This window comes from Python bivittatus, unplaced genomic scaffold, assembly GCF_059951505.1.
Source record: "Python bivittatus isolate LINGU-HERP-01145 unplaced genomic scaffold, Pbiv_v1 ctg000480_np1212, whole genome shotgun sequence".
Classification (NCBI taxonomy): Eukaryota; Metazoa; Chordata; class Lepidosauria; order Squamata; family Pythonidae; genus Python; species Python bivittatus.
In genome coordinates, this window is record NW_028277075.1 from 101533720 (window position 1) to 101556223 (window position 22504).

Consider the following 22504-nt stretch of genomic DNA (forward strand, 5'->3'; position numbering starts at 1 on the left):
TCTGATTGATAAATTAAAATATTTGCACAATTAAGGTTAGTGAAGACCGTGACCCTCGGTTGGTTGGATTAGTCAATAGTTATCCATATCTGCAGAGCGTCTTGAATGTTGCAATATGCTCTAGGGGCATATTAAAACTCTCCAGAATTTGTAGTAGGTACAAAATGGAAGTATAGGCTGTTAACTGGTACAAGTCATAGAATTACAAGCTGCCTGTATTAAAGTATCTGCACTGGCTGCCAGTGGCATACTGAACACAATGTAAGATGCAAGTATTAAGTTTTACAGACCTACATGGCTTACAGCCTAAGAGATAAGCCTGTCCAGCTGTTAAGATTTCCAGGAAAAAGTCCTTTTGAAGATGACCCCCACTGTCAGAGGCCTGTAACTCTAGGGTGGTGGTGAATGCCACCTGCATTGCTATGGAATATATTCCCCCAGGAGTTGTATTTGCCCCTCCCTCAGCAATATGAAGATTTATAAAGACATGTATATTTTGCCAGCCTGTATTAATTTTAAATTAAATTATTAAATTAAATAAATAAAACATTAGTTGCCTTGACTATTTGCTTGCATAGAGAGGTCAGGTGTAAATTAAATTTAAACATGCAAATATAAAACAAGCAAATAATATAGGACAATGAAGTATAGTAAAGTATTTTTACTGAACAGAGCAGCAGTCCTTTTTTTTTTTTTAGAGTGTATTTTGTATGAGGGAGTAAAACAAGTTGCATACAGTATCATTAATGGTACAAATCTGATTTGAAAATGTTTTCAGTTGGTAACATGAGAAAAATAGAGGAAAAGATGTTGTTTTATAATGCAAATAAGAACAAGGGGAAAAGAAAATTAATTGTAAAATGCAGAAGTAAGTACTAGCTTTTCACTGGATTCTAAGAAGTCAGAAGTTGGGCATAAAGAGAATAAGCAGTACAGTACATGCTAATGAGATTAAAGATCTATATATGCATATAATGCTCTTTCTGTTTTAATAATTTCCTTAAAAGCTAGACCAACTCAGCTAAGGACATAAGATCCGTCTTTCTTGCACACATATACACAGTAAAAATGCTTCTCCATGAAAATATTAAATTATGCATTTCAGTGGATCTTGCTTGATGCCCACCATTACTGTTACCATTACTGTTTGGCATTTTAGCCCTATCCAAGTTAGTTTCATAGTTCATCCATGTTATGTTTTCCGAACCAAATATATTTGAAAGCCACAACAATGGGAGATGTAAAGTAACACCCAACATAGTGTGAGCCTATAAATATCTATTCAAAAGAAAATACCTCTGAGTTCAGTGGGATTTCCTTCCAGTCACTACATCCTGAATAACTTACTCCATTTTTTAAACAATGTCAGTTACTAAATAGTTACACCTAAGAATTTGGTCTTTCTTCCCCTTCTCTCCTGATGCCAACTTCCTTGCCTGCAGAACTCTTAGCATATTGAAAGCACAGAACATTAATTTCATGTGACAATCTACTTGTGTTTTCTTTTGGCATCTGGCGAGCCCAATTATTCTTTCTGAGTTGCAAATATATGTCTGCCACATACAGTATTTTTCTTCACACAAGTAAGGGCTTTGGGGGAAGCAAATGAGAATTTTAAAAAAAAATCTTTAAATGGGTAGTTTTGAGGAAGAGGGTTAAGAACATAGGAGTCTTTAGTATTGTTTTTATTTTGTACAATTAGTGGCTTTGAACGTTTCAGAATTAGTCAGGTTTTCAATTTCTAATGCATCATTGCTAAAGCTAAAAACTATGAGCTGAATTGGCCTAGTCAATGTTTTATTTTGCTCTTCCCAAAAAGTTGTGGAAGGAGAAAAGGAAAAGAGGAGGGCAGGTTGGCTCTTCCTTGGTCCAGGATCTGGAAAAAAATTTTAATGGACAATAATAGGATTTGATTTATGGAACTGAAATGAGCATCATAAATGGACACGTTCCCCGAGATACCAGCCTCAAAAGTATACTACAACAAACATAAATGATGAGTCTCATTGCAGATCTTGTTTCATTCAATTTGGAGGGAGTAAAATGCGTAAGTCTAATCGTATGATGTAATCAGTTCATGAGATTATTTTTGTCTGCAAAGACGGAAGTCCATTTGTACTATTGTAAATGCAGCCTTATTAGTTGCACTAAATGAACGTGGTTGCATTACAGAACATCATTCCTCTCCAGACTGGAAATGAGGATGCTTTCTTCGGCAACAGGAACTTGGGAGGGGGCGTCCGCGAGGCAGGCGTTTCTGAAGCGCAGCATCCTTCCAGATGCACGACTGGGCCGTGGCGAATACCACAAACATGTAGCTACAGCACCAACAGCTATCAGCAATGTGGATAATATCACCAGGACTATTATCCTATGATATGATACTTGAAAAAGAAAATGAAGAAGAAAAACTTGACAGCAACAGTTTTAGTTTCATGTTTAGGGATTAAAATATGGGAAAGTGAGGTCACATACCTTTCAGTGATAGTACTGCAGTCTCTTGATAGTCTGAAAAATAATGCATAATTTACTGCTTCATTGGTTCAAGATGACAGCAATGTAGCTAGGAGTAAGCACTGTGGTGACGCAGGTCCTTAGAATCCCTGTGCCTTACCTGATTTAATTGTTTTTATTTTTATTTTTTTTAAATTTATTACATTTATCCCTGCCCATCTCCCCCTAATGTTTTTAAAAGGTACTTTATTTTTCTGGAAAAAAAACTGGCATGTAAAATAAAAGTGTAAAGCATTTCTAGATTGTATCTGGATCCTACACAGTTTCCCATAGGCATTTTTAGACATCACAAAGGGTAGTTTTGCTTAGAACTGCCTCTACCTGCCCAGACAAAAAGTCAAAAGTAAGATGGAATCATACAAAACATCCTGGTGTGTCAGACAAGAGGAGCTGAGAAGCTTCCACAGAGTTTGCCTTCTGATAAACAGCCATTTCATTTCTGGCTGTGCACACCACAGCAACTATTCTGTGAATGAGAGCAAATCCTGTCCCCAACCCCCACTGACAATCATTTTATACTGCTCCAAAACTTCAAAATGTGCCCATCGGCCCCCAAAAGATCGACTGCATTGGATTCCATAGTTATATTGAGAAGTTCCACTTTAACTAAATTTATCTCTTCAGAAGAATATGAACGTTAAACAGGTTTGGCTAGGTAACAACATCAACAGTTTAATTGAACAAATCATCAAGCTTAAGGATTTTTTTTTTTTTGCTGATTTTATTCAGCATATAGTTTAGAGTTTTGTGGGTATAAAAATTAACTATAGCTTTTCCTCTAGTGAACATATTATTTAGAATAGAAATAGTTGTCACTAATTTTTGGCAGAAGTGATATCCAAAAGTACTGTACAGTGGTACCTCGGGATACGAACGCCTCTACTAACAAACTTTTCGGGTTACGACCAGCTCCGGCCGCAAAAATTTATCTCGATGTGCGAATTCCACCTCGGGGTACGGTCATTTTTCCGCCCTGACACATGGTCCGTGGCCATTTTTCCGCCCGACACGTGGTCCACGGCCATTCTCCCGCCGCGCCGGGCCGTTCTCCCGCCCCTGACACGTGGTCTGCGGACGCCAGAACGGATTAACGGTAATTACATTGAACCTTATGGGAAAATTTGCTTCGGGGTGCGACCAAATTCGGAGGGCGGAACGGATTAACCGGATTTACATTGAACCCTATGGGGAAATTTGCGTCGGGTTACGACCAACTCGGGATACGCCCAGAGTCACGGAACGCATTAAGTTCGTATTCCGAGGTACCACTGTATTTGAAAGGGAATCTTCTAGCAGTAAAGTGACAGTTTTCTGGTTCAATTAGCTGATTGCTGCACATTTTTAATTTAGTGAAATGGCAGGGAAAAATCCCTGCCCAACTCATGCTCTCAAATGTGATCTACAGGAATGATGCATACCCCACCCACAGCAGTTATTTTTCCCCTAAAGTATCCATTTGGTTTTTAAAATCTATGCCCAGATGAACATCAGCCTCACTGTCTGAGTTTTCATCAGGTATAGGAGAGATATTTGCGAGGTTATGGCACTCAGGTCCCTTCTTTAAAATCCAAACTCTCCAAGAGGCCCCCAGTGTCTTACCCACTCTGGGGATTGGGGGCTGCAAAGAGTTTGCTGGAGGACTGCTTTTGGCGCAGCTAGGCCCGTGTTTGCACAGAAGAAAAAGAAGAAAAAGTTAGTTTTCTTACTCCCTTTGCTGACTTATTGTTCAGCAACAACTTGAGGATTATGGGTTTCCTACCTTTTGACTAAAATATAAGAAGAGAAATTGTGGTTACGCATTCTTTAAACGTAGGTTCATACCTGTGTTGGCTTTACATATAAATCCTTTTCTTTCATGACAGGGTGATAATTTCCAGATTCCATCTGCAGTTCTCAAGGCAATGCAGCTGTTTCCTTTCCATTGACCCACTTCAGGTTCTTCAGTGCCCCAGTTTGAATACTGAATTGGGGAGCCATCAAACCATACCACCATAGCATCTAAGGGCAACAGTAGGGATGTCACTAAATAATTAGGAGACTCCAGAATCCATGCACGAGACCTCACAATTCATTTATCATTTTCTTCCTTCCTAGGCATTTTCTTATATCAAAATTACACCTCTGAATGGATTTGGGGGGAAATATCTGTGAACGAATCACTACATTTGCATTGTGATTTGTTCAAAAACTAAGTGGTTCTGGGGCCTTGGAAATGAGGGAAATGCCCTTCTAGCTGTAGTCATCTTCAAGGAAGATTGTGCATAATAACTGCAAGCTATTTCTTGCCATACACTATTATCTACTTTAGTCATTAAATTTTTATGAAAATTCAATTTACTTGGGAGCTTTCCATCTATTTTCTCTTTTTATGACATAAAATTATAGGTAATTTGCAAGCTACTCAGAGCCTTTTCGAGGAACTGGACTGTAAAGTAAACAATGAAACAAAAAAAACCCCTAATGTACTTATTTTAGGTCCAAATCAATTTTTAGTTCAGAGGTAATGCAATTCTTCTCTATTCTTCCACTTTTGTATGTATGTAAACCTTTATGTGGAATGCAACAGAATGTAAATATCTAAATGGATTTGTAAGTATGCAAAACATAGCACCTTCCTGTCTTATATTAAGTAACTTTAAAAACCTCAAAACTCCCTTATGAATCCGATGAGTTTGAAAAATATTTTCACTAAATGTTTAAACATGGGATATACAGACAAGGAATGTTGGTCCTAACAAAGGTGATATGAGAGCCAGTGGGAGATAATGGTTAAAGTGTTGAGCTAGGAGTAGGGAGACCCAGGTACTAGTCAGCTCAGAGAATGGGCGATTCACTCTCTCTCTAGCCCAAGATACTTAGCAGAGTTGTAATGGCGGGTGGGGGGGAATAAGAGGACGGAGCACTCTGCACATCACCTTGAGCCCCTGTGCAAAAAGTGGGTTATAAATCTAATAAATAAAGTACAGAGACTAATTTATTGTCCACATTCTTCCAAGCTTTGTTAGAAGGGAAGGCATGTCAAAGTTCAAGAGGGGGAAAAAAAAGAGTAAAGATTGTTGAATAGGAAACCCCCCCCAAACTGGCTTACTTTCCACAGCATTTATATGAAAGTAGTAATAATCAGACAAATACTTAGCTCATTGCATAACTGAAAATGCACTACTTTAGGAACTAAGGGATCCTGTAAGCAGAATATAAAGTAAATATAAACATTTATCATTTGCATGTTGTTAACTGGTGGTGCAGCTAATTTGACTACCAAAGAAACTACATGTACAGTATGTGTTCGTTGCAGAAGCCTCAAACAGTTGGATGTGACTGCATTCTTTCCCCGCTTCTGTTACTTACTATCCATAAGGAACTGAGTATTCAACCAAATCATTTCAACCACAGAGCCAAAAGAATGTAGTTCTTCTAAAAGAAAAGCATTTTCATCTCTGCCTTTAATTGTTAGAAGGTTAGAACCTGAAAATGAACAAATGGCAGATTTATCATTAAGCAATCATATTTAGAATATAAAAATACCCTTACCCAAGATTTTACTTTTAAGTTTACTTATGATTTGCTTTAAAGAGAAAAAGGAACAATTCATCCCAACTTATGATTTGCTTTAAAGAGAAAAAGGAACAATTCATCCCAACTCTATTTGAGCCACATGTTGTTATATGTAACATTATTTATTTAATCAGTTTGCTGCCAAGATTTCTGGGTTAAGATTATAAAAAGACCAAATGAAACAAAACACAATGTAAAGCCTAGAACAAATTAAAACAGCCACAGAATAAAACCAAGGCAAACCCAGAAGCACAGAACAGTAGCAGTACAAAAACTATATTTAAAAAAAGGAGACTAAAAAGTCTGGAAAAATCATTTTTTTCCCTGCACGGAATCCAAAAAGCAAAACGTGGGCAGGAAATTGTGCTTGAAAAGGTCGATCCCTAACAGGGCACCACCACTGAAAAGACCTTTTCTTCTAAGAGCCTTGCTCAGGCACTCCCACGGAGACCTCAAAGTGTGGAAACTGGAACACACGCTGGGCCCAATCCCGGCCATTTTCCTGCCTCAGTGAGTTGCAGCTATCCCTCAGTTTCAGGGCTGAGTTCAAAATCCTTACTGATTTTAAACTATCTTCCCACCCAGGATCTAATGAGTACCTGCTTTCACAAGTTTTTCACCGAGGGCTTCCTGCATGTTCCCCAACTGTTGAGCTGCAGTGGGTGGTCATGGGAAAAGTTCTCTCAGTGGAGAGAAGTGCCTGGTGCCTACATTGATATCCTTCTAGCCCAAGTCAAGTATCTTTATTATGGGTCACAGACCCAGGCAACAGAAAAAGAACATGTTACATATGTGACAAAAAGGCTTGGGATCATGCTTGGTCTACTCTGCTATTAGTAATGCATGAATTCCACAGGCTACAATTACAAACTTAGCAATGGTTATTTTAGGATTTTTATATGCCAAAAAAAGCTCTACATAAAATTCCTCTGTCTGTTCAGAACATGGTCTAAAAAGAGGAAATAGTAGTTCATTATAAATAGCTCAGTAAAAATTAAATAAAAATAAAACATGAGCTCATGATTCAACACATCTTCATAGAAGGAAAGTCCTTCTACTTAGGGAGTTTTCCAGAATTTATCACCCAGCACTGCTGACAGCAAGAATTCCAGCCCAGAGAAAGATTTAAAGTTTTAGTTTCAGACTGAATTTTCAAACTTCTGTTGCATTATTTTATGCTGTTTTTAAGTAGTTTTTTATTAATGGGTTGTTGCTAGATTGGGAAATGATAATCATACCTGTGTAACTCCAAATTCAATGTCTCCCAATTCTTCCCTGGGGCAATTTAAAGTATTAGATTTGAAACTTAAGTCAAGCATGGTTTAAAACCAGATTTTACATGAAAAACCAACTTTCTCTACCTGTATATTAAGATTTTCAACTGATAACTTCCAACACTGATATGGGGTGAGTGATTAGAAGGAAGACGGTCTTCTCATTAATGGGACCACAGGTATGGAATCCTGTACATATACCATACCGTATGCTGTACACAGAGTATGGAATGCTGTAACCAGAAAGATGTGCGTTTATCTCTTACTGCCCCTTGGACATCAAGCAAACTTTTTCTTGACCTTTTTAAAAGCAGCTTTACTCCAGCTGACTTTCTTATGCTATATCTTAGTAGCTTTTAGGAACAGAATTATCAACATTTATTTATTTCTTACTTACACTTCTGTGCTACTCCGGTCCAAACGGCTGAGTGGCATAGAGGAGTAATAGGTTAAAAATGATAGAACAAACAAACAATGGTGCTGAACATGCAATCCAACAGGGGTAGGCCCCAAATTTAAAAGCTTCTTACCTTGCCTTTTGCAAAATTCCAATGCTTCATCAAAGTTCAGATTCTCAAAAATGGTGGAAAAGCTATAGCAACTGTTGTCAAACCTTATCCAAGGGACGGTCTTTTCATCACACAATCCCTTATTTTCCATTGATTTCTTCTCTGTGACAAAAGGAACAAGTATTTTCTAGCATTACCACAGACTCTGCATTTGTTCATTAATTTTGCATTTGTTTATTCATTTGTCAAACCACATGATTTTAATGTCAGTCATGATTTTGTGTATCCTATGCTTTGGGCATTGGCAGAAAATTGGGCAACTCTGCTACTATCTTGTTTCCTAATGAACCCCCCTCCCCCCAAATCTTAAAGCATCACATTATTTTCATTATTCCTGATTCAATTGCTGTTTTCAAAAAGGGTTATATTTACCAAGAGCATTTCAATGTTTAACATAAGAGCTGACTTACTGGGTGAAATATGGCAAATTGCACCACTCAAAAGCTTTTCACAGTCAGTATTTCTCCAGCGTCCATTAATATCAATGTAAACACAGTGTCCTGGACTTTGTGTTTCCTCTTGACCCAAAAATGTAAGGAAAGGGGTGGTGCCATCTGACCACTCAAAATGAAGGCCATTCTGCCGAAAGAAGTATTTGATTAGTTTATGTGGGTCATTAACTCGAGAGACTTTTATGCAACAACTGCAGTCTGAGGAGGTGCTTCATGCTACAGAAATAAGGCAATTCTTCTTGAAGTAAGGAGCAGTGCAAGATTCTTTGGTGAGGTGACCTGGTCTTGTCCAGTGGTTCCAGTGTCTGGAGGAGGCTTCAATACATTTTCTAAAGCCTCTTCCAGTTAACAGAGCTGCCAGATAAGAGGCTTAGGGCAACATGAAGTGAAGCAAGGTGCCTGCTTTGCTTTTTTGAAGCAGGGGAAGGGTGCATGTTACTCCATAAACAGCTTCTAAGCGGTGCTTCACGTGAACCTTTTTTGAAGCAAAGCATCCCTACCAAGCTGTGTCCTGGTCTTTTTACTAATTACTTACTTGGGATTGATATCCTTGTTCACCCTCTTTTCCAAGGCAGGGATGTAAATTATTAGAAAAGTTATTTTCCCTGTTTCATATTCACAGAAAACCACTAATCACTCTTAAGAGAGAGGAAGCTGCTTTATTCTATGTCAGATCATTGAACCTTCTTTCTCTTGTCTGTACTGAGATTTCAAACAGGAGTGTTCCATTTCTTGCCTACAAAATATGGCTATTATCAATGAAGTGAAGCCTTTCCCAGTTTAAAAATGTAATGTTTTTCAAGATATGGTGGCAAACATAAAGACACTGAAAAATATAAAGCTGTGATCAAGTTTTTTTTTTTAAGGTTTTGTTTCCATGGACGTTTAAGCATATTAGTGAATTAAGAAATCTCATTCATTCATTCATTCATTCATTCATTCATTCATTCATTCATTCATTCATTCATTCTCTTCAATTCCCAATTTATTAGGCTGAGTCCAACAAAAGCTTCCTGCAGAGCAAAAGAGTAGAAAGTCATCAGTAGAAAACTTTTAACCCAGTAGAATATTTCCACTGGCTGAATGGGAAGGAATCTTTACCAGTTCTCTCTTCTGCCTGCAAATCCTTCTGTTATCCTAAAGGTGCTCCTGAGCATTGGAGACATCCTGAAGGAGCTGGATGGAGGAGCTCTCAGAATGGTATATACAGTCCACAAGCAGAGATATACAGATGTTACATTATGCCATGTCCCTATGTACGGGGTTTTACATGATTTACATCCACCCTCTGGGGGTGGTAGTGGAATTTCTCTATTTTTACATAGCGTATATCCTGTGTGGTGTTTTCAGTTACACTGACCAGCCAGAGGCACCATATGATCAGTTTCATCCTCTTTGGGACACATCAGATGTTGGTACCCAACTGTTAATTGTATGGGGTTCAAGGGAAGGGATATATAGAAGCTCTCAGAATGGCATTCATGTCTGATGAATTCCAAAGAGGGTGAAACCAGTCACGTTGTGCCTCCTAGTGGTCATTGTAATTGGAACAGGAGAAAAAAACCCTTAACCCTAACCCTAACCCTCCTTTGCCCTCCACAAGGGAGGGCAAACAGAACATCCATTCTAGCGTTATCATTATAACCTTCATTAACCAAATTCCACTCTAGGATAAAATATAAAAGCTCGGAGCCTACAATTTTATATTTCTACTACTGTGTCACAGTGTTACATTGTTAGGAAGTACTTCTATCCTACGCTTATTCTTGCCTTAAACATTATCTTCACTGGGTTAAATTCACGAAGAGTTAAACTCCAAAGTATTTTTGTATACACTCACTGGATATCTTTAGTTCATCTTCTGATAAATGAAATTTGAATGCACTTAATAAACTATACCAATTGGACAAAGATTTTAAATACCTACATCTGAAGTGAACAATCCAATCCAGTGAGCATAACCCACTCGATTTATCATTACAGTAAGGAAAGCTTGGTGGTAGTAGTCTGTAATGCTGACCAATTCAGTCCCAATTTTTTTGCACATTTGTGAAGCCATGTACCAAGTCATACTGCCATTGATCAATGTATATGTCCTATTTGCATATTCTAAAGTATCTGGTATTGGGTACATCACCAAAGGATCGATGATCTGTCTGGAAGTATCTGTGATAGAGAAGATCAAGAGTCAATTGAAAAAAAAAAAATTAAAAAGCTTTCTAATTCAATATCTAGAGTTAAGAAATTAAAGATTTTCAAACAAGGTGTAGCCATCTCTGAAAGAAATATAAATGACAAGTATTGTAAACTATTAAAGTGTATAAAAAAAATAAAATAAACCACGAGGTAGATGAGTACTAGTGCTAGTCAACTTTCCCAAACTGGTATTCTCTAGATCTGCTGAATAACATGAGAAGCTTGTGGAAGAGTGCCCCCACCCGCCTGCGCTCTGTAGCACCTGCGCTCTGTAGCACCCGCCTATGGCCCCCACTGGCCTGCCTGAGCTCAGTTGTGCATGCCCGTGCCCTCCAATGGCCCATCTGTGGCCCCCAGTGGCCTGCCTGTGCTCAGTAGTGCCCATCCATGGCACTCACCCACCCGCCGGCTTGCCCAGGACTTTGGCTACATGAGGTCCTCTCTTAACGACCTGCGCAGTCTCTGGGTTACGATAGCAACCAAAACTACCAGGATTGTTGTTGCTGTGCGATGCTGTCCTGTGACATCACGCTTTATGACTGCATCACTTAGCGATGGAAATTCCGGTCCGAAATACCATCATAACCTGAGGACTACCTGTACTTTGAAGGTTACAATTGAGGTTATACCTATAGCACCGAATCATCTAGAAAGGTGTTCAAACTTATGCAGCTGCCATATTCACTCTTCTCTTATTTTTAATCTGTAAACAACTGCCTATAAACAGTAGGTAGGCATTCCAATTTGCAGAAAGATGTCATGACTCTTTTAGTTTTTCTGTACACTCTTGTCTCATTTTCATCCATCCTTTCATATCATCAAGCAGAATATTTTCTTCCCCTAGACTGCAGTCATTCAGAATTTTGCATAATTTTCCCCAAAACTGGTTCATCCATTATCACCATTCACCAAAGTATAACATTCAACAGCTGCAAATTTCTCATCATGGAGTCAGAGAATATATTGGACTAGCAGCTCCAACCACACAAAAATGGCCCATCCCAGAAGTAGGTATTATCCATTCTATCTGTAAAGGAAACCCCTTGGCACATATATCTGTACAAAGCATCTCAAATTGAAATAGAAGTGTTTGTTTTCTTAAAGCAGACCTCCTTTTGTGAATTGGAGCCCTGTGTAGCTTTAGATCAAGGATAATTGCTGGGTGGATCATTTATGCAGTGGATTTCACACAACACAAGAGATTAGTAAATTAGATTGTAAAGCTTAGCACATTTTTATATAAATAAGGATATAGCAATTTACCTTGAGCCTTCTGGCAGACAAACCCATTTTTGTTCCCACAGTTTTCGAGGTACCACTTTCCCATTAAAAAGAAACTTGGATTATTTAGTATTGAAGTACATAGTGCAACTTTTTTTTCAGTATCAGCAATGTAATGATTCTGAAATTAATATATCGTGATAGAAATCAGTGGTAAAAGAAATAGACAGGATTTTTTCCCTAGCCATTTTTAATAAAAATGATAATCAGAGTATATATAAAAGAAAAGTGGGAAATGCCACAAAACATTGTATTGTGGGCTGTCCCTTTTCATCCCCCCTCCTCCTAGCTTTCTGGTTCCCCCAATTCATTGCCTTTCCAACAATTAATATGCAGTGTTACTAGCCACACTGCGCATTTTCATTAGTTTTCTATCTTCTATAGTATTTTTAGAAAAAAAATGTTTAAAAACTCAGTAAAACACACTAAAATATTTTAGTATAGGAATGTGATATAGAAATAGAGTAAACAAACACATAATAAATCTTACGGTTTATTATATATATATTTATTTAATCTAGTCCTAGTTTCCTGAGTTTGCTAATGTTGCCTCTTATGCACAATAAATGCTGTTTAACAGCTTGTAATACTTCCTTCTCTTGCTATTATTAGCAATCCATGTGATAAGTGAAATAGGATGTATTCTGCAAATTGTGATAAGTTTTTTGTTTTTAAGATAATAAAGTCCACCTGCTTTTGAAGTATAAGACTTCTACAGCCATATATTGAAATGTTATTGATATTATATTATTATTAGATTTATATAACAGTTTTCATTAAAGTAAATATCTAAGAAGTTTTTTCAGCAAATTATAAAATATATAAAGTACCAAAAATTATAAAATAAAAATAATACACAATTATTAGAGCATTTAGGGAAACAGAAGATCGAGAGAAGACAGAAAATCAAGGGAAAACCCTGACAAATAATTATAATTTTAATATATGGTAAAAACATTTCATAGTAAGAGCCCACTTAATCTCCATGAGTTTTTGCCACACTGTGGTGTTAGAGAATGCCTATCTCCATAGCACAAGTCAATGGATTGTCAACAGGCTATGAAGAGACCACGGTACAGGAATAATTGAAGTAGTGGCCTAGGATCATGAAGACCCAGATTCTAGTCCACTTTGAACCATGAAAGTTCACTGGATAACTTTAGGTCAGTGATTGTAAATTTGCCAAACCTATGTCCTAAAATATTGCTGTTGGGAAGTTACTCAGAAATATACCTGTCACTTGCCCTTTTGGAGATAAGGCAGATATGTAACTCTAATGATTAAATAAAGCAACTTCCTTAGTGCAGTTGTGATAAAAGATTAGCAGTAAGTATGAATGTGACCAATATGGCTTGCTCAAATTATTAAAACAAATTATACCTTAGCTCAGTGCATGAGCCCAGCCAACAGCAGACCCCAGAACCTTTCAAGAGTGTGTACTATTGGGAACACATTAAACTGAATATGCAAGTTTCTCTGCTTTAAGCACACAAAGAACCCTGGTGGAGTAAATCTGGGATGACTTGAAGAACCCTGGTAGCTGGGACCACACAGGGGAAGAGAATTCACTGATGCTTCTTTCCAGCCACAGGACTGTACAACGTATGCCCATCTCACATGTCCTTCTCTTTCCATATATACCTCTCAGGAAGTAAACACACTCTTGTGCTTATTGTTGACTTTGGCAAAGAATACACTGTATCCTCTGTTATTAGAAACACTTGATAGAAGGTAGGAAATATTTAATTAAATGAATGCCAGAGTTCACCCATAAACATTTTCCATTCAAGCTTTTTTTTTGAGAGAGAGATACAGTTTGCAGCAATAATTTTCTTCGGATTTTACAGTCTCAGTACTATATTTCCTCTGAGTTCTCCTTCTTGGAATGATCTTAGGTTAATCCAAGACTATACATTGCATATAATTTCCTTTCACTGACACAGTTCATGTTTCAATAATGAATAGGAGAGCCATCAAGGAACAGCAATAACTTTACTGCTGAATTCATTAAATAATCTTTGGAATGCAGAATCTATCAACAAGATCCCACAATTCTAATTATGATTTTCTTCTTTCCCCAACATTTGTTTATGTTAGAATTGAACTACCAAATTCATTTTTGTCCCTTTCATAGTGCCACCCAAACTCAAATGGAGTTTTTTTTTCGTAACTTATAGATAGTTCAGTATTCTATGATTGTACAAAGCATTCAAAAGATGTGCTTCACAAAGCTCCTTACACTGAACAAAGCATGTCTCATAGAAACTTTAAAGGAGCTACATTATTTGTAAGCCATCATATGGCTGCTTTGAAAGGTGCTCCCATCTTCCTCTGCATGTGTATGCAAGCCCAGTAATTTCACCTCACTGATGTGTTGCACATGCTCAGACAACTAGGAACATCCTTTGAAATAGTCCTGTGAACTCTGCAAATGATATAACTGCTTTAATACTTTGGATATGCTTTGTTTGCATTAATACACTTTGCAGAGCACCAGAGTTGATATTGGATATGATTAATAATGAATGGGGCAAACACCTTTCAGACCGTTGACTATACTGGGAACTAAAAAAAAAAAAAATCCCAGAAGAAGGCAGACTATTTCCATAACCCTTATAGCAGATGAGCTCGACTCAAGAGCATCTTTGTCTTTACCATTTTTAATGGACATTTTGCATAACTTCGTTATTCCTAGTTAATACCTTCTCTAGGAAAGAGCTTTCTGTTTTCACATTTTCCCCAAATTCCTCCCTCCTCCCTTCAATCTATATAGGAAATATGTTCATTACAAATAAAGTTACTGGAAAAGGTACAAAAAAAGTAAGACTACATTGCCTTACTTGTGCTGGACACCAGTTGGCATATCCTACTTCCTGTCCATTAAGCCATTTTTCGTAATTATCACTCTGCAGACCAATCCAGACACTAGATTTATGTCCAAACAGGTTCATTGCAATGAAGGCTAGAAGAGAAAACTAGAATTCAGAAACTTAATGTCTGCTAAATGATTATTTTTAAATTAATAGTTACTGAAATTATTTGGAGATGAAAAGTAAGAAGTGCAGACTGATACAACTTTGGGGGAATTCCAGAATATAATGGTTTCTTATCAGTCTGGAAAGAACATACATACATATCAAAGGTAAGCAATATTAGGATAGATAGATAGATAGATAGATAGATAGATAGATAGATAGATAGACAGACAGACAGACAGACAGACAGACAGACAGATAGATAGATTTGATCCTCATTCATTCTCTCTACATGACCAAACCACCTCAAATTAGGACTTCCATACTATTTCAAGTACTATTTCCATACTACTTCCACACTATTTGTCTTTCTAGCATTTTATTTAGTGTCACTCCCTGCAAAGTTCTTAAAGAATTCTATGGAAACGCTATGCTTTCCAAGTTAGAAAAAAAAAAATGGATATTAAGCTTGAGGTCTCAGGAAATGGTTTCAGCTGTGATGGTTATCAAGGGGAGGTCTTAAATCTCAGGAAATGGGTTTAGATCTTCCTAGTCCAAAGAGGCAGGAATTTATCCAATGTTAAATAACCTTATAAAATGCAAATATACATGTGTTTTACAGCATTACTTTCTTCTTCTGTAGTTAAAATCAATTTATAGCTGCAATGAAAATACTTTTGGCTCTATCTAAATGTTGAGCAATGGTATTTTACAGCCAGTTACAAGTACAGTAGTAAAGTTATCTGATCTAGCCTTTTGTTTTTTTTCTGATAGAAAATTATATCGAGTCTTCTATAAAGGGTAATAAATGTTCAATTGCAGGGCATAAATCTACAATAGAAAACTCAGGGAAGCATTTAAATAGTCTTATTCTGGATCCTCTCACTTTTACTCATGTCCAATACACATGGAATAACTATTAAGTCTTACAAAACCTCATTGCATTTAAGACCAAAAGCCTTAAATATAATTGGTTATAGATGTGATCCTACTCATAAAATATGCAATATTCATAAGAAACATATTTATAACATGTTTTGATAAAGGTGTAACATAGTATGGTACCTTGTTCAACTTCATTTTCAACTGAAGCAAGTGATGCATCATAGTAGCTGCAGATTTTTTGAGCAGAATACCAACTTTTCAAATGGCCTGGATCCTTTGGAATCTGCACCAGGAAACACTATTTACAGAGAGAAGGATTGAATTGGAAATTTTAGGATAGTCACGAGTCACCCAGACAAATTTTTATTTCCAAGACTGGATGAAGGGTAAGATTGGAAAGAATGAAGAAGCTGAGTTAAAAGAAGTGATAGACCACACAGGTTAGCACATTAATTGGAAAAGAGAAAACAAAACATAAAATAAACTACAATTTATAAATATAATGGACAATTGAGAACACTCAGGAAGACAATCAGAGAATTTTTAAAAAGAGGCCATTTTCTAGTGAAACTTCTGTTGGATACTGATAGACGGGGACAAGGGAATTAAGCAGAGCTCCTGGGAGGATGTAGTAAAAACAGAAGAGAACTTGGCTAGGCTTGTTGGATAGCTGCTGTTGGCTGTCATTTATATGGTACTATTAACTGCTGTCTCTAAGACCATAAAGGCAGATGTGAAAAGGCAAAGGAAAATGGGATCACATTTATTTTCACTTACTTTAGTATTAACCTTAATAGTATTAACCTTAATAAAAAATTATTCCAAACTAGTTTACATCAAAAAATAAGTTTGAATTTTCATTTACTAATGATCCTAACAGATGCACATCCACTTTCATTAATCATCTATTATGCCAAATGACAAAATTTGCATTCACCAGAATGGTAAAATGCCAAGGACCAACTAAAATCTGAAGTCTCTATTGTTCTTTTGAATATAACCCACATAACAACAGGTAAAAATTGGAGATAATTAATGGAAATGAAAAAGCATCCAGCATAGTTTAGCACAGCATTACCACACTTAGACACTTATATATATCTTGTTGGATTTAGCAAAGAATAATTATATTACTCTACATCCTTGCCTTGCTTTCAGGATCATCTACAATTATTTGATCATAGATCCTAAGCAGATGTTCTTTTTTTAGGGTTCAAATGATACTTCACAGACTTCTTGTGGGGAAAACTGGAGGAGGGAACATTATGTATGTTCCCTTGAGTTGTACAAAATAAAAAGGCAGGATATAAATCTAATAAACACATTCAATGATGAGCTTCTGGGCTAATAGACCATGGTCTAATTATCTGGTATCTTAACATTTTGTCAGCAACTGTGACTGGTCTCTTTAATTGGTTAGATGCACATAACAGTCTAAATCATAAACCATGGGTTACAAGTCACAATGACAGGGTTCACTGCATGCACTAAACTAAAACTAAACAAGTCAATTATGGCTAGCACCACACAATGTGAACCCAGTCAGTATCTTTAGCTGAAGAATACAAAAAAAAAAAAAAATGGCACACACATTGGGCTGGTAATCTCATCCAATATATCCCCAGGGAGATTACCTCTGAGTCTGTGTGCTAGGTAATTTGTGGTCTCCATTTCAGCCTTACCGACTGAAAAAAATAAATGCCTAGATGTATTTGTGAGCCTGAAAGATTATCCAATGAGTTGAAATACCTCGACAACACTTTATACATAACTGATGCAATCCAGCAATAAAAATATCAATGTATCCATCCATCTAGTGAGCTAATGACAAACCACCCCTAGCAGGAAAGGTATTTCTCCCTTACACTGAGAAGATTACAGACCAACTTGGAAAATTACTGGAGAAATGCAACTTTAAGACTATCTACAAACCAACCAGAAAAATCCAAGAAATGATTTGATCACCTAAGGATGGGAGAGTTCCACTATCATCATCAGGGGTTTATTGCATGTCTTGCAGCTGCAGGCAGTTATATACTGGAACTAAAAGACACAGTATTAAGACTCAACTAAAAGAACATGAAGGATATTACTGGCTAGGACAACTTGAAAAATCAGTGGTAGCTGAGCATGTGCTGCTACATAATGGGCATAAGATTCAATAAAGACACGCGAGTACTAGCCATCATGTCAAATCATCATGCAAAACTACACAAGGAAGCTACTGAGATTTATAAATACACCACAAGAAGGAAGAGTTTGAAGGTTAACAAAGCTTGGTTTCTAGTTTTACATGACACCAAAATAAAACAGCCCCTCATTTACCAATGCCATGTAGAATCTACAACAGTCTCACCTGAAAGAATAATAAGTAGTAGTAGTAAGTAGCCTGTTTTGAGGAATCAAAAATTAGCTCCTTTGAAACTTCTTCAAATCAGACCAATTACAAATTCACCTGGATGAAGAACCAATCGGAAATCAGCTTTGCAGAATTCTAGTGACATGGTCCAATTAGAGATTAGTTTGGTTACAGATACAAGAGCTCAGAGTTCCTGCTCAGTTGTCTATGAGCTGCTAAGAAGCATACTATGGAGCAGATTACTTTGCCTCTGAAGATGCCAGCCATGGTTGCTGGTGAAGTGTCAGGGTATCAGATAATTAGGCCAAGCTTATGAGCCCAGAATCTCATCACCATTGGATTGATACTGGCTGTGAAAGACTGTACTGATGAACAAATAAATCTTCTATCCAATGAACTTCTTGCATCCTATGTTATTTTTCTATTTGTATGAGTATTTATAGTTTCTCATTATATCTTAACTGGAAAATTATGTTTAATAGCATCTAAAGAAATCAGGATATTTAGCTATAGTTTTGGGTTTTCTGGGTCAAACAATGGTAAATGTTAACAAATGCAGCTTCCAGATGTTTGTCTGCTCAGATAAGCCTTGTTTGTATCTTAAGCTAAGATAGGATTCCTTAAATACAAGGTTGTTTTAAGTATAGCCATTAAGTACAAACAGCCATTTTTATCCCTTGAGATTGGGGATAGTAGCATCTCTACAGTTCATCCATGCATGCTTTCTTTCTATTGAGGTTTAGGACACAATGAGAATCACATTTTATCATCTGGGATTTTCACAGTAACATTAAATTGTCACTTTAGAATGAAGTAGATGTGGTTTTTTGGACTAGTAGTCCATTTTTGGCTCAATGACTGCAGTTCAGGTTAAGATTAGGGTTAGAAGCTCTAGAAGGTTTTTCTTTAAACCAGCAAGTACCTTGAATCCAAAGTACAGCCACCCTTTAGGACAAGTTCCTTGATGTTCTTCTTTCAGAATTTCTCTCTCAGTAATCTGTATATTTTTACGTTTGCAGATACAAGGTAGAGAAATGGTACAATTTGCAAAGCCCCATTGTCCTAAGAGATGCAATAATGTAATTAATAAAACTAAAATTACACTGTAAATACAGGCATAACAACACTGACCAATTAAGTATATTTCCTATATAATTAAATAAGTTATAATTTATGGGCAACAATTTTTGAGAAGTGTATTCCTATCAGGACAGCTTCAAATGTAATAAGCCATACTCCCATAACAGTCAGTGAAAATGTAAGATGACTCATTATTTATTTAAATTAACACAGAAGTACTCCTTGGGTTACGATGGCAATTGGGACCTGGATTGCTGTAGCTAAGCAATGCAGTCATAAAGCAGGACATCACATGTTTGGATCACTTAGTGACGGCAATCCTGGGCAGTCCAGGTTGCTGTCGTAACAAGTCATTAAGCAGGAAGTGGAGGGAGTCCCAGGTAAGAAGCATGGGGGTACTGCAGGGGGGGAGGCCCTGGGAGGCTTGGCGCAGGCCATATGTAAGATGGGGAGGGGTGCTGTGGCTTGGTGTGAGCGGAGGGAGGCCAGGGGAAGGAGGCCACGGGTCAGCATGAGTGCAGGATGGCAGGTGGGGGGGGCATTTACTACAGCGACTTGCGACCTTCCCTGCCAGCTTCCCCATTGATTTTGCTTGTGGGAAGCTATCAGGGACGGTTGCAAATGGCGATCATATGACTATGGGGGTGCTGCAACTTCAAGGACCAGTCATAAGTACCACTCATTCAGCACCATCGCAACTTTGAACAGTCGCTGAATGAGTGGTCGGTAAGCAAGGACCACCTGTATTGCATTTCCTGACCATCTTTCAAGATGCACCTTTCCTAGTGTCTGAATGTTTTGTACCTGCTAACCTTCAGCATCTTTGAATTTATTCCAGGAAGCCCTTTCTTGCAGTTAATGCATTACAAAGGTGTAAACATAACTTCTCCAAGTGTGAGGATGGCACTATAAGAATTGGAGTTTCATAAAATTACCTGTCAAGAACTAACTGTGCTCTCAGTTCAGTAAAGTAGAGAAGAATGAAGTAAAAACAAACCACAAGCTGGAATTCATATTGTGCAAAACTCTTTGCAACATTAGATCACACGATGGGCTAAAACAATTCATAGAAAGTCCTAACTTTTAAAAAATATTATATTGAACAAAGAGAGCTGAACACGAAGCCGGCATACTGCAAAGCAAAGCAGAAACTTCCAGCATCCCATCTATTTCAAGTAACGCCTTTGGGCCACCCAAAGGTTCCACAGGAATGACAGAGAGAGAGAGCATCTGGAGGACTCGTTGGCTTTGACAGCCATTGGATGACGCACCCAGAATATATCCTTAAAAGTTCAAACATGCTTCTGGCAAAAAACAATGATCCATTCCATATGGACAATGCTACTTGTATTACTTCCTGGGTTCCTCCTGCTGTACAGTATGAAATAAAAGCAATCAATATTTTAATCAAATAATGTCCAATATGATTTGTGGGAACTGAATGCTGAGCACCCCTCTCCCTTGGCTAATTGGATTGGAATGGACTTAAATTTACTTCGCAGGGATCCTCCAAGGCAGATTTGGATGAAGCACAAGAAAAACAAGAGAAAGGGGATGTTTACAATTCTAAGTGCAGGCAATATTATTGCAGGGAAATAATTTCTCATGTCATACTCAGTACTATAAAAGACAGCAAGGCATTCTTGTTAAAATTAAGTATTTGGAGCATGATATCTGCCTAGAGTTGTTTCAACAAGATGGGCGGTGACAAATTTGATATAAATAAAAATATATTCAAAGACTCCTAGCAGCCATTACGCAAGTATTTATTGTAGTACAAACATAGATACACACAGACGATACACACACAAGCTGATAGCTTTCGTTAACAGGTAGAGATCTGGATGATAAATGAAGCTCTTGTGTTAAGAACAACCAAATAAAAAACTCCCCAGTGCAGAAAAACAGGATTGAAATGCATACATCATAAAGCTAAGAAATGTTCCCCATAATAAAAAATTGCACAATCTGGAAATACTTTTCATGATAATTTCAATTAAATATCTATTTATTTAAATTTATATGGCCACCCCCTTAACGTGCAACTCTGTGCAATTATCAATCAAAAAAACCAATAGTCAAAAAGAACAATTTAAAATTTAAAAAAATAGCATAACAAACTTGGAGTGACTCAAAAACATACACTACAACACCATGCAGGCTCACCCAACAGCCTGGGCAAATGTCTGGTGGAAAAACCAAGTTTTCAGTGCCTTTCAAATATTGCAATACTATTAGAAGTTTCTTATCTAGGCCAACAGGCAAAGATGATTTGGAATAAAATAACATAATGAATTTATGGAACTTTATCAAATGTTTCATAAAATAATAAGGACCACATACAACATATACCTGTCCGGGAAGAAATAAAAGCACATTTTGGCCCTTGAGTTGGCTTTGGTCTCTCTTTATCTCCTGCCCAGTTCTGGTACAGTAACAGTGATCCATCTGTCCATCTGTAAACAAAATTTAGATAGTATTTAGTTATTACAAATGGGTTTTGGAATTGTTTAAGACCACATAATGCAGGCACCTTGCTAGAGCTAAACAAATATCTGTCTGGTAGCAATAGGAATGTGTTTGGTTCTCATTTGTTTGTTTGTTTGTCAAATTTATATGGCCGCCCATCTCACACAAAGTGACTCTGGGCAGGTACAATAAAACCTACTATTAAAACCACTACAAAACCAATTAAAACCAATTAAAACAGTAAACACAGATAAAAACAAAACCACAAGAGGGAGAAAATCATATATAATGTAGCCAACGCATGGGCTCCCTACCACCAGGGCCCAGGCCTGTTGAAAAAACCATGTTTTAAGGGCTTTCTGGAGGGCAATAAGGGTTGGGACTAATCTTACCTTGGGAGGGCTGATGTTCCAGAGGGCAGGGGCCACGGAAGAAAAGGCTCGTCTCCTAGGTCCCGTCAGATGGAACTCTTTCACAGACGGGACCTGCGACATGCCTCTCCTGCCGGACCTGATAGGACAGGTAGATATAATCTGGAACCTGGCCAAATGCCATGTAGGGCTTTAAAGGTCAAAACCAGCACCTTGAATTGGACCCAGAAGCAAACTGGCAACCAGTGCAGCTCATGAAGCAGAGGTATAACGTGTGTCCTCTTAGGGGCACACATAACTGTCCACGCTGCTGCATTCTGCACCAGTTAAAGCTTCTGGATACTCTTCAAGGGCAGCCGCACGTAAAGAGTATTAACAATACTCCATACGGGAGGTGACTAGGGCATGGGTAACTGTGAGCAGATCCAGGAATGGGTGCAACCAGCCAGAAGGGGATGGATCTAAGGAGCAGGTGGCTGAGCTCACAATCATAAGGACCTGTCCACTTCCTCAGGCCCAACAGG

General features: G+C 37.6%; 1 protein-coding gene across 4 annotated transcripts in view; it reads right to left on the reverse strand.

Moving 5' to 3' along the window:
* Positions 1–689: 689 nt before the first annotated feature.
* PLA2R1 (phospholipase A2 receptor 1) overlaps positions 690–22504 on the reverse strand; it is a 72869-nt gene continuing 51054 nt past the window's right edge. The window contains exons 19-30 of one of the 4 annotated variants that reach the window (XM_088146632.1): positions 21493–21596; positions 18983–19122; positions 15882–15984; positions 14682–14803; positions 11824–11962; positions 10292–10530; positions 8323–8491; positions 7874–8014; positions 5863–5979; positions 4336–4512; positions 2476–2508; positions 690–2384 (exon numbers count right to left, since the gene is read on the reverse strand). In XM_088146632.1, coding sequence (XP_088002758.1) covers positions 2167–2384; positions 2476–2508; positions 4336–4512; positions 5863–5979; positions 7874–8014; positions 8323–8491; positions 10292–10530; positions 11824–11962; positions 14682–14803; positions 15882–15984; positions 18983–19122; positions 21493–21596 — 1702 coding nt within the window. In that variant the 3' untranslated portion in view covers positions 690–2166. Of the gene's footprint in view, positions 2385–2475; positions 2509–4335; positions 4513–5862; positions 5980–7873; positions 8015–8322; positions 8492–10291; positions 10531–11823; positions 11963–14681; positions 14804–15881; positions 16000–18982; positions 19123–21492; positions 21597–22504 lie in introns of all 4 variants that reach the window. The other 3 variants (XM_088146631.1, XM_088146633.1, XM_088146634.1) reach the window with 3 other exon arrangements.